General features: G+C 34.0%; 2 protein-coding genes across 2 annotated transcripts; one reads left to right on the plus strand and one right to left on the minus strand.

Moving 5' to 3' along the window:
• The first annotated feature begins 81 nt into the window (after positions 1–81).
• LOC130803608 (uncharacterized) lies at positions 82–5557 on the plus strand. Its single transcript, XM_057667788.1, has 10 exons — positions 82–284; positions 383–431; positions 1614–1720; positions 2580–2625; positions 3579–3713; positions 3851–3940; positions 4057–4179; positions 4261–4344; positions 4440–4504; positions 5071–5557. The coding sequence occupies exons 1-10, from the start codon at positions 169–171 to the stop codon at positions 5255–5257; spliced, it is 1002 nt and encodes a 333-aa protein (XP_057523771.1). The 5' UTR covers positions 82–168; the 3' UTR covers positions 5258–5557.
• Positions 5558–6119: 562 nt separating this feature from the next.
• LOC130803609 (actin-1-like) lies at positions 6120–10643 on the minus strand. The gene is made up of 5 exons (XM_057667790.1): positions 10506–10643; positions 8784–8849; positions 8283–8676; positions 7342–7955; positions 6120–6429 (listed from the first exon to the last, which is right to left on the minus strand). The coding sequence occupies exons 2-5, from the start codon at positions 8841–8843 to the stop codon at positions 6364–6366; spliced, it is 1134 nt and encodes a 377-aa protein (XP_057523773.1). The 5' UTR covers positions 8844–8849; positions 10506–10643; the 3' UTR covers positions 6120–6363.

The raw sequence follows: 10643 nt of genomic DNA on the forward strand, positions 1-10643 counted from the left end.
AATATAAAAAATGAGTAAGTGACTATTTATACAGTTACGTCTAACTTAGAGATCAAATCCGTAAGTATAAATTACTGAAATTCCTAATTTTATGTCTTGAGGTCCGAGGAACTAAATAGTCAAAATTAAACATAGTCAGAGTGCAAAAACAGGAAGGAGAGGCCAAAGATGGGCGGAGGACTATGGACATTGGTGGAGCTATTTGGTTCTGCAGCTCTTCTTCTCATCATCGCCTTTTCTACCTTCATCTTTTTCGACGCTTACAGACGACGATTTAACAACTCGTATGCTCAAATCTCACCTCATTTCTTCATCGTCACATTATAATAATCTAATCTCTTTTTTTTTGCTCTTAATTCTTCAATATTTGTGGTTTTCACAGTCATGTTGAAGGTCAAGCGATTTTCGAAGATCCGAATTCTCTTAAGCCGGTGAACTTTTAATTCTTCAATTTTACTTAATTTGCACTCTTGTTTGTGTTATTTGTGATTTGTGTTGCTTTTGGATTGATTGTTACTGTAATTTGACATTTCGATTGATTTTTAGTGATTATACGACGCGCGATTTCGTTTCTTTTACTTGTTTATTGATCATTTTCATTTCCTAGTTATTGAATGTTGATGTGGTGTTATTGCTAAAATACGAACATTTTTTGTTGTGAGAGCTTAGATATACATTATTGTTTATTATTGGATTTTTTTCAGTTTACTCCTTCATGAAATTTGTTAGATTTGCAAAAAATATGAATTATAATGGTTAACAAATTTGGAATTGGTGTTTACTATAATTTAAATTTGTCTTTTTTAATTATGATGTAAGTATGCCCTAGATTACTTGATTTGACAACTAGATAGGCATTGAACAAAAAATATTTAAATTTTTTTTTGGCTTAGATGTGAAACATTGTTGGAATGGTGATCGTGTCTTTCTTATAACTGTGGTATAGTTTCTTATGATTCACATTAGGTGTTAAGGATTTCTAAATTTGTTTAAATCATGCTCTTAGTATGCGTTAGATACTTGGATAACATAATATAGAAATTTAGATAGGCATTGATAAATAATTGAATATTCTACATGGGTAGAAGCTGGACGGACCTCAGATTTTCTGTATAAAGCTACACTTGTGCATATTTTTGAAGTTTCTATGAAGAGTTGAGGAGAACTTTTCTGCTTGTTCATTGCTCTCCTTGCTACAAGATCAAACTTTGTGTGTTTATTGTAAATCAACACTTATCTAATTATCTCTCTTAGTATTAGATGTGATCTTAGCCTAACGCTTTAATATTACAAAAAGAAAAACCTGTAAATTGAGAATCATCTCATCTATGAATTAGATATGGTGTTGGACTCTTGGTGGAAAATGAATTGTTTAATTCATTGAACTCTATTATTATTTTGTGATTCTATTTCACATAATCTGCGCCAAGAGGGCATTAACGATAAAGCTAACATATATTTATGCTCTGTTGGAAGCGTGTTTTCATCCACTTCACTTTTGGTAGTGCGGACTTGAATGCTCATGAGATGTACAGTTATACAGCATTGTTTAAGGATACTTGGAATATATATTACTACAATAACATTGACTTTACTAGAAGCAATTTTCTCAGGTTCAATGTCCTTCTATATTTGATCCCGCGGAGAAGTATATATCTTTGATAATTCCTGCGTTTAATGAGGAGCATAGACTCCCAAGTGCACTTGATGAAACTATGAAGTAAGTTTGTATCATTATAACAATTTTTGGCTTCTTTAATATTCTTTCTACATGTCTTATTTTATCGAGTACTTAAACATCTACTCAGTACACCCACAGGTGTAAGTAGCTATTTTGTGTTTGTTAGCCGAAGTTTTGGCTCTCGACAAATTGTTTCTTCTCCTCCAAAATAGAAGCCTTCTTATTTGTTTTTAATATGAGGACACTTTATATGATTTATTGCATAGGAGTATTAACCTTAAGAATTTAGGAGTATAAGACTTGATGTTGTTCTTAAAAATTTTATATAATTTTGTGGTATGATTTATATTATTCAATTGGAATGCATGATTAAGGAGTGTATATTCTTATCATGGTGCTTCAAACTCGGATGAGAAAGTTAATGCTCCATATGTCCCTTAATGTTTGCCTCATTTGATCCCAAATGTGAGATTTTTAATGCCAAATGGGGCAAGAATCGAGGGACAGAGGGAGATCATTCTTAATTGCTTTGTTAGTATCCTTTAAGTGAATCAAATAAGATTTGAGGAATAGGTGAAATCAATAAATCTAAATACAATTAAAAATGAGTTGACTTTTTTTTGGAGCTCTTCAGCATTTCATCTTTTTTTATGCTTGCATAATAATGTTGCTTAAAAAGTTGGTTGAAATGTTTTGTAACTAGTGTCATATAAAATATTTTGACGACAAATTTCTTCTAAAGGAATTGGGTGAATACATTTACCTTTGTACAAGGTAGCGCACATATAATAATTGCTTCATACCACTGACCTATTTAATTGTATTCATATCTCAAAATTTTGTGAGCTTTCCCACTATATTTCACCTAATTAGATTTAGTTGTTTATTTGTTGTTCAGCTATCTGCAACAACGTGGCGAGAAGGATAAATCATTTACATATGAGGTAAAATATGTGGTGTGTTATCTTATATTGGGTACACCTCATTGGAATTCCATGTATCCTTATAGCTTTTACCAGCTCCTATCTTGTAGCAATTTGGTTTTTTTCAAGTTCTTACATGTTGAACTAGGAGCATGTTGAAATTATGAAAAAATTTAATTAGCAGTGAACGTTATGCGTAGGTTGTATGATTAATCAAGATTACGTATAGATCTTTCTATGAAACTCCAAATCGCCTATTGAGCAAATCCATAAACTCAGTTGATGTAATATATGGACTTATGTGCTCTCCCAATATTTTGTGGGTAATAATTGTGTCTTTGAGAAAAAATACTTGTGTCTAGAAATTTGTTGGGGTATGTATTTCCTTGTTCTAGATTAGTGATAATTAACTTGAGATTTAATAAATATCATAACGTACTTTTTTCGAGGGAAAAATATATTGGTTTAGGATGCAATAAATATAGTATCGGATGATTCTTCCTTAATTGATCTTGTGCATGACTGAAACATGGATCATGTAACTTGGTGAAGAGTTAGGAGAGTTGTCTTATTTTTCCAATTTGCTACAATTTCTCTTATTTGTCCATTCTTAATGAAGCAAAAGATTTATAGATTTTAGTATCAGATTGTAATGGACTATAGTTAAATAAATCTTCAAATCATTTGTACTTCTTATTTATAGAATTTGTAGATGTTGTTTGCATTTACGAGTCAATTGGAAATAACTTCTTTGTTGTTACTAGGGTAATGTACTAATGTTGCTTACATCTGATCCCCAAACCTTCTTAGGCACGAACCACCTGACATTGGGGTAAAATAGCATGTTGTTGTAATCATTTTCTCTTGGTTTTGCAAGGTCCACTTATCAAATATAGCTGTCTGTGAGATGGGTCCTCTAAGTAAAGCTGGTATACGCTGTCAATGACATTCCCTAACTGCTATTGTCTTATTAGGTTGTGATTGTGGACGATGGGAGTGTTGATGGGACGAAAAGTGTAGCTTTTGACTTTGTCAAAAAGTACAAAGTGGATGCTGTCCGGGTTCTTCTTCTTGGAAGAAACTATGGGAAAGGAGAAGCTATAAGAAAAGTAAGTTAACTCAGGCGAGTCAGCAACTTTTACTTGGGAGTATTTTTATATGCTTCTCGAGAAAGTATGCTGTGTGCATGATAGTTTCTCAATAACTGATTGAAGCTCTTTGCTTATGTGAAAGCATTGTGAAACAGGGAATGCTTCATTCACGCGGTGAATTACTTCTGATGCTGGATGCAGATGGGGCTACCAAAGTAAATGACTTGGAGAAACTTGAGATACAGGTTGGTTCTTTTTATTTATTCGTTAAAGCATCCTTTGCTTAGATTGAAAAAGCTAGGGTTTCTTGGAGTATTAGATGTTTCATTATTCACATAGTAACTGATGTAGTGTCAATCAGATTCGTGCAGCTGCTGAAAAGGTGATGGATTTGGCTGGTGGTAATGCAAGTTTGAGGATACCTGATATTCCTGTTGTTGCATTTGGTTCTCGTGCTCATCTAGAGGAGAAGGCTCTTGCTATGGTTTGGTCCCTGAATTTATTCTTTTAAGTTTTCTGACTTGTCGAGTTTTATGATGACATTTCTTGTTTTGCTCCTATGCAGAGAAAGTGGTATCGCAACTTTTTGATGAAAGGATTTCATCTTGTTGTTCTCCTGGCTGCTGGTCCTGGGATTCGTGATACTCAGGTATTCATCAGTAGTAAGGCGTTCCATTCTTGGTTCTATAAGTATTTTGAATTAAGCATGAAGAAACTCATAGTTTAGGTTGGATTTTGCTGCAGTGTGGCTTTAAGATGTTCACAAGGGCTGCTGCGCAAAAGCTTTTCAGAAATGTTCGTTTAAAAAGGTTAGTACAGGCCTTTTTTGCTATGTATTCAGATGCTTCAACTTAAATTACTATCTACGCTCTATAGTGCGATGAAGTTTCATTGTAATTTTTGCTTCTGGTGAGGCAATGTGTTCCAGTTCTCTTAATATTGATGTTCCGGCCATTCTTGAAGATCAACATATAGCTAAATCTTGTAGTCTTCTTGATTCAAACTTAATCTGGTTGGTATGTCTGGCTGTTGCCTTTATGTGGTTTTTATCTTCAAAGGTTATATAGGAAGGTACTGTCTGGCTGGTTACTCCTTGCATTTTAGGTTCAAGTGGCTGTAAAAGTAATGGTCTTGGTTGCTCTAGAGTAAGGCTTTGAGTTCAGTTTTACTTGATTGCTTAGATTGAAGTAGGCAACACTTTCAAAACCAAATTTTTAGATGATTAAAGATACATATTCATAGTGGCAGAGTTAAACAATGGGCTAGGTCAACTGAAAGGACCAGTTACAACGCTATAAATAATATAAGCCATACCTCTTTAACTGAAAATCCTTTTAAAAACTGATTTTAATCACTCGGTTTACTTGTTTTGCAGGTGGTGTTTTGACGTAGAACTTGTCTACTTATGCAAGTGGTTCAGCATTCCAATGATCGAGATATCTGTTACTTGGTCTGAAATCCCGGGATCAAAAGTAAATTTGTTGAGCATACCAAACATGCTTTGGGAGCTTGTGCTCATGTCAGTTGGTTACAAAACAGGTATGTGGAGAATTGCTGCCTAAAACAATTTAATGTACCTATATAAGATGAAACCTTTTCGTATACGACAAGACAGACAGAAAGGCTCTTGGATTTGCACAGAATGAGTAGGCTTAGAATTCATGTCTCCACTCGACGAGTCCACATATTCGCTGCTGGGATTTACAATGGAGGATGTAGAGTTTGTTTTCCCAATTGTTACAACAAGTTGCCTTTCTTTGAAGGTAGGATTATTCATTTTGAATTGATATGTACCTAACAACAATCTAATGTCAAACAGGTGGGTACTGTTAAACAGCTAAAAACTAGATTACTTGTCTTTTGCTTTAAGCCTGGGAAGCCCACTTAATCATTTTTTTTTTTGTTGCATCTTTTTGTTAAATGTAGCAGATGGCATCCCCAATGGTTGACATTATTTTGGCATAATTAAAATTAGCTTTAAACAATTCTGAGGAGAATTTGTTGGTAATTTTTCATTTTGTCTCGGCCTTTGTTGAATTTCCATGTATTAGATGTCTAGGGTAAGAAACCTATAATGTTTGCTATATGCAGGATTAATGGCTACTTATAGGCATTAATGAGGCCTTTGTCATGGTGGTTTTGATATAAATGCCTCAAAATGTGTAAAAAATGTTTCAGCAATATTTTTGAAATTTATATAAAAGAAATTGCTAACTAATAAATAATGTAATATATGTTAATGCTATAATGACAAGGAGTGAATTTACTTTTTAAACCTTCACTTTATTTCTAGCACAAGTTAAATAGAGTATATGAGATTTCATAATGAATAATAAATACTTTTAAGTTAAGTTGTACCTAGTTCAATCGTTTAAGTTCATTTAGTTCACTTGAAAGGAACAAATTAAAATACCAATTATAGAATCAAAAACATTTATAATTAAACTTCAAAAATGAATTGAACACTTTAAGAAATTAAAATTTTTTTAAATCACTACTCATCTTTCTCATGGACATCATTACAATGTAAATCAACATGAAAATAAACCAAAAAAATTGCATCAACAGTTTTTTTTCCTGTACTCAGAAAGCTTTATAGAAGAGTCCTTCAATTAGACCATCATAGAGAGGACTATCTGAAACATTTGAGTCCAATTTTATCAAAAACTTAGAAGCATTTTCTGTGGACAATTGATGGCCCAGACTCGTCATACTCTCCCTTTGCAATCCACATCTGCAATACAGTAAAATAAGCATTTATTAATAAGTACTTAAATTTACGGATTTAAAAAGCAGCTAGTTTCTTGAGAGAATGTCTCTTTAAAAGACGTATCTTAAGCCTAGCCCATTAAAGATTAATGTCTACTTAGAGTATTTTTAATGTCTACTTACATTATCCTTAATGCTTATTTTTGTATCCTTAACCTTAATGCCTACTTTCATATTTTTAATGCCTACTAACATCATTTTTAAGAAAATTTGAAACCTTTAAGTCAAAAAATCAAAGAAATGAACCAAATAATCCAACTTTCAAACTTATTCCGAAAATAAGCTTGAAATTCCCAAACCTGAGGCTTGGGGCTGTTCGCAATTACTAATTGCAAATAGGTCAGAAAAGACAAAATAGTTGTTCGCAGTTAGTAACTGCAAATAGCTCTTTGACCTGTTTTGACCAGTTTGCAGTTAATAACTGCGAACAGCAGACTCCACAAAAGCAGGTCAAAGTAGTTGTTCGCAGTTACTAACTGCGAACAGCTATTTTGTATTTTTTGACCTATTCGCAGTTAATAACTGCGAACAACCCCAAACCTCAGGTTTAGGAATTTCATGCTTACTTTTGGAATAAGTTTGAAAATTAGATTATTTGGTTCATTATTTTGATTTTTTGACTTAAAGATTTCAAATTTTCCATTTTTAATGCCTACTTACAATATTTTATAAAATACATAATGGGCAACACAATTAGAGATGGTCTCTCAAAGGGGGGATCGTCTCTCACAAGAATTTGTGTTTAAAAATTATTTATGTGAACGAGAACTAGAACTAATTTACGGCATGTAACTGACTTTAATCATTTGGAATCAAAGCTTTGGCATTGTCGTAATATTAGGTCCAAAAGACTGAATATTAGATTAGGTGCCCATACCTGCTGGAATGTACTGAGAGAAGCTAAGATGGAACCTCCGATCCAGACACTGTATTTTCTCTCAGGTGGTGCAACCACCTTGATTTTCATGCTGCTCGGGGCTAGGGCTGTGATTTCTTTGCTCATTCTGTCGGCAATACCAGGGAACATAGTTGTTCCACCACTGAGGACAATGTTTCCGTAAAGATCCTTCCTGATATCAACATCACATTTCATTATGGAGTTGTATGTAGTTTCATGGATACCCGCTGCTTCCATTCCGATGAACGATGGTTGGAAGAGAACCTCAGGGCAACGGAAACGTTCAGCTCCAATAGTGATAACCTGTCCATCAGGCAGTTCATAGCTTTTTTCGACTGAAGAGCTAGTTTTGGCTGTCTCCATTTCCTGTTCGTAGTCAAGTGCGATGTAGGAAAGCTTTTCCTTCACGTCCCTTACTATTTCACGCTCAGCTGAGGTGGTGAAAGAGTAACCACGCTCAGTAAGGATTTTCATAAGGTAGTCAGTCAAATCACGACCAGCAAGATCGAGACGAAGGATAGCATGTGGGAGGGCGTACCCTTCGTAGATGGGGACAGTGTGACTAACACCATCACCAGAGTCCAGCACAATACCTGCATAGATAAAAAACGACACAAACATTGAATTCTCTATTGATCTAAGCAGCGGCATGATAAAACTAAAAGGCATGAGATAATAAAACAGGACAACATAATTAAGATCTCCAATTTTGTTCTTAATTTACATGTTGGTAGGAAAATTGACCCAAGACAATTCTTTCAGCAGCATGATAAAACTAAAAGGCATGAGATAATAAAACAGGACAACATAATTAAGATCTCCAATTTTGTTCTTAATTTACATGTTGGTAGGAAAATTGACCCAAGACAATTCTTTTAGCCCTTTAGAAAAGGTTAGATGATCTCGATTTCACAGCTTACCTGTTGTACGACCACTGGCATATAGGGAAAGCACAGCCTGAATTGCAACGTACATGGCAGGGGTGTTAAAAGTCTCGAACATTATTTGAGTCATCTTTTCACGGTTAGCCTTGGGGTTGAGAGGGGCTTCAGTTAGAAGAACTGGGTGCTCTTCTGGAGCAACACGAAGCTCATTGTAGAAGGTGTGATGCCAAATCTTCTCCATATCATCCCAGTTACTCACTATACCATGCTCAATAGGGTACTTCAAAGTCAGAATACCACGCTTGGATTGAGCTTCATCTCCAACATACGCATCCTTTTGACCCATGCCAACCATGACACCAGTGTGACGAGGGCGACCAACAATACTTGGGAAGACAGCTCTAGGAGCATCATCTCCGGCAAATCCAGCCTGTACAAGAAATGCTCCATATTCAATTTTATGATAGAATGCAAAAATACGTCATAAAAAGGTGAAAAAGTAGAAAGTATTTAGTAGACTCAGTATAGTAAAATTACCTTAACCATTCCAGTACCATTGTCACAGACAAGTGGCTGAATGTCCTCACCGTCAGCCATTTTTTACTGAAACAAACCCAAAAATAACTATTATTGGCAATGTCACAGGCAGCTGTAACCAACAAGTACTCATGTTCAATGAATTATTGTAGCTGTACTGTAAAGAAATGGAAACTAGATTTATATCTCTTAACTTGAAGGGCCAACATATGTTACAAATCATAGACAAAAACAACAAAATATATAAGCCACAATTTAAGACCTCAAACAATATTCAAAGCAAAATTATAACAAAATCTATCATTTTAAATCTGTTATTATAGATTTTGAAGGCTCATAAAACATCTCAGTCATGCAAAAGTAGTCTAGGTAGAGCTCTCTCAATCACTCCTAATAATAAATCATGCCTTTCCACATCATAGCTTCCGAATAAATTAAACTGATAACAATCGCAAGCTTATTTCTCAGTCCCCATAGGCTGCCACCAGTAACAACATTAACACCATGGCAAAAAAACATAAGTGCATCAGATCTTTTCCTTCACCTTAGTATCCAATAAGATTTATATAAATTTACAAGCATCATTTCAAAATTTTGAAACAACTCCGCACATTTCTTTTACAGACATCTGCATTATATTATGTGCCGCTTGCATTCCGATTTCTACCATGTAATACATACATATCCACAAAGGTATCAAACCTAGATTTCTCGACCAAATATCCAACTAGTCAAACTCTAGAAACAGGCCAACCTAAATAAGTCTTCAATGACTCCAAAATCCAAATACTTAATTACCTCACATGGTAATCTGGATACATCATTTTTATAAATTAGGGGTAAGTTTATAAAATATATTGTATTTTCATACAATATAATTTTTGTAAGACATCACAAATGATGAAATCATGAAATAAAATCCAAGTAATCTGTAGGTCCTTATTTTGTGTCATCTCACGCATCCATTCAATTCCACCATTGATCACCGGTGTTTCATAATAATTTTTAACGTTACATTTACAAAAACATAAAAACCAATTGATCGTTAAAATCTATACATCAAATCCAAAATAAAGTCAAATAATCTTGATTGCATTCTACGCTTTAAATTGACAAACAAAACTCATACGAAACCAAACAGATCAACAAATTTCAATTATAAAATTCACCAATATTATCATGAAACAAATAAATAAACGCAAATTTAAAAATCTCTTTACAATCAACGTAAGATGAGCTTAGAGAACGATAACATTTGTTACACGCGAGGAACAGCAGATCATCTCAAATATCGAAATTTCAAAATCCAAATCGAAAACACAAAATTCATACGTTCCGATCACAATGCACATGATAAATCGAAAACTATTACCAAAAAATATAGTGAATTTCGAAAAAAAAAGAAAGAAAATCAGCAATCAACATAAAACGAGCTTACATAACGATTAGATTGATCAAACTAACACAACGAAACAGCAGATCATCTCAAAATATCAAAATTCTTCAAAATGCGAAAATGGAAAATACTTAAACCTTACGTTCGGATCACAATGCGTATGAAAAAATCGAAAATTACTACGAAAAACAAAAACCGCGACAAAGTTCGGAAAAAAAAGAAAATGTCGATAATTACAAATCAAAACATGAAAAAGCATATCCGCATTGTATCAAAACTTCATAACAGAAATATAAAAGACAGAAGAATTATGATAATAATTGTACCTTGAAGAGAGAGAAAGTTGCGAAGCTTTGCGCGAAGGGAGAACGAGGAGAAATGTTCGAAGAGGAAAAGAGGGAAATCGTGAAGAAATGAAGTTGCGAAGAAAGAAAAAGAAATATAGAATTATTTAAGGAAGATCG

This window comes from Amaranthus tricolor, chromosome 17, assembly GCF_026212465.1.
Source record: "Amaranthus tricolor cultivar Red isolate AtriRed21 chromosome 17, ASM2621246v1, whole genome shotgun sequence".
Lineage (NCBI taxonomy): Eukaryota > Viridiplantae > Streptophyta > Magnoliopsida > Caryophyllales > Amaranthaceae > Amaranthus > Amaranthus tricolor.

What these genes read in the sequence shown, in the direction of transcription:
- LOC130803608 (XM_057667788.1), top strand. Translation starts at nt 169, where the DNA reads ATGGGCGGAGGACTATGGACATTGGTGGAGCTATTTGGTTCTGCAGCT. An exon ending in TGGAGAAACTTGAGATACAG is followed by an intron (nt 3,941 to 4,056) that starts GTTGGTTCTTTT and finishes AGTGTCAATCAG; the next exon opens with ATTCGTGCAGCTGCTGAAAA. An exon ending in AGGAGAAGGCTCTTGCTATG is followed by an intron (nt 4,180 to 4,260) that starts GTTTGGTCCCTG and finishes GCTCCTATGCAG; the next exon opens with AGAAAGTGGTATCGCAACTT.
- LOC130803609 (XM_057667790.1), bottom strand. Translation starts at nt 8,843, where the DNA reads ATGGCTGACGGTGAGGACATTCAGCCACTTGTCTGTGACAATGGTACT. An exon ending in TGCCAGTGGTCGTACAACAG is followed by an intron (nt 7,956 to 8,282) that starts GTAAGCTGTGAA and finishes TTATCTATGCAG; the next exon opens with GTATTGTGCTGGACTCTGGT. An exon ending in CTCTCAGTACATTCCAGCAG is followed by an intron (nt 6,430 to 7,341) that starts GTATGGGCACCT and finishes ACTGTATTGCAG; the next exon opens with ATGTGGATTGCAAAGGGAGA.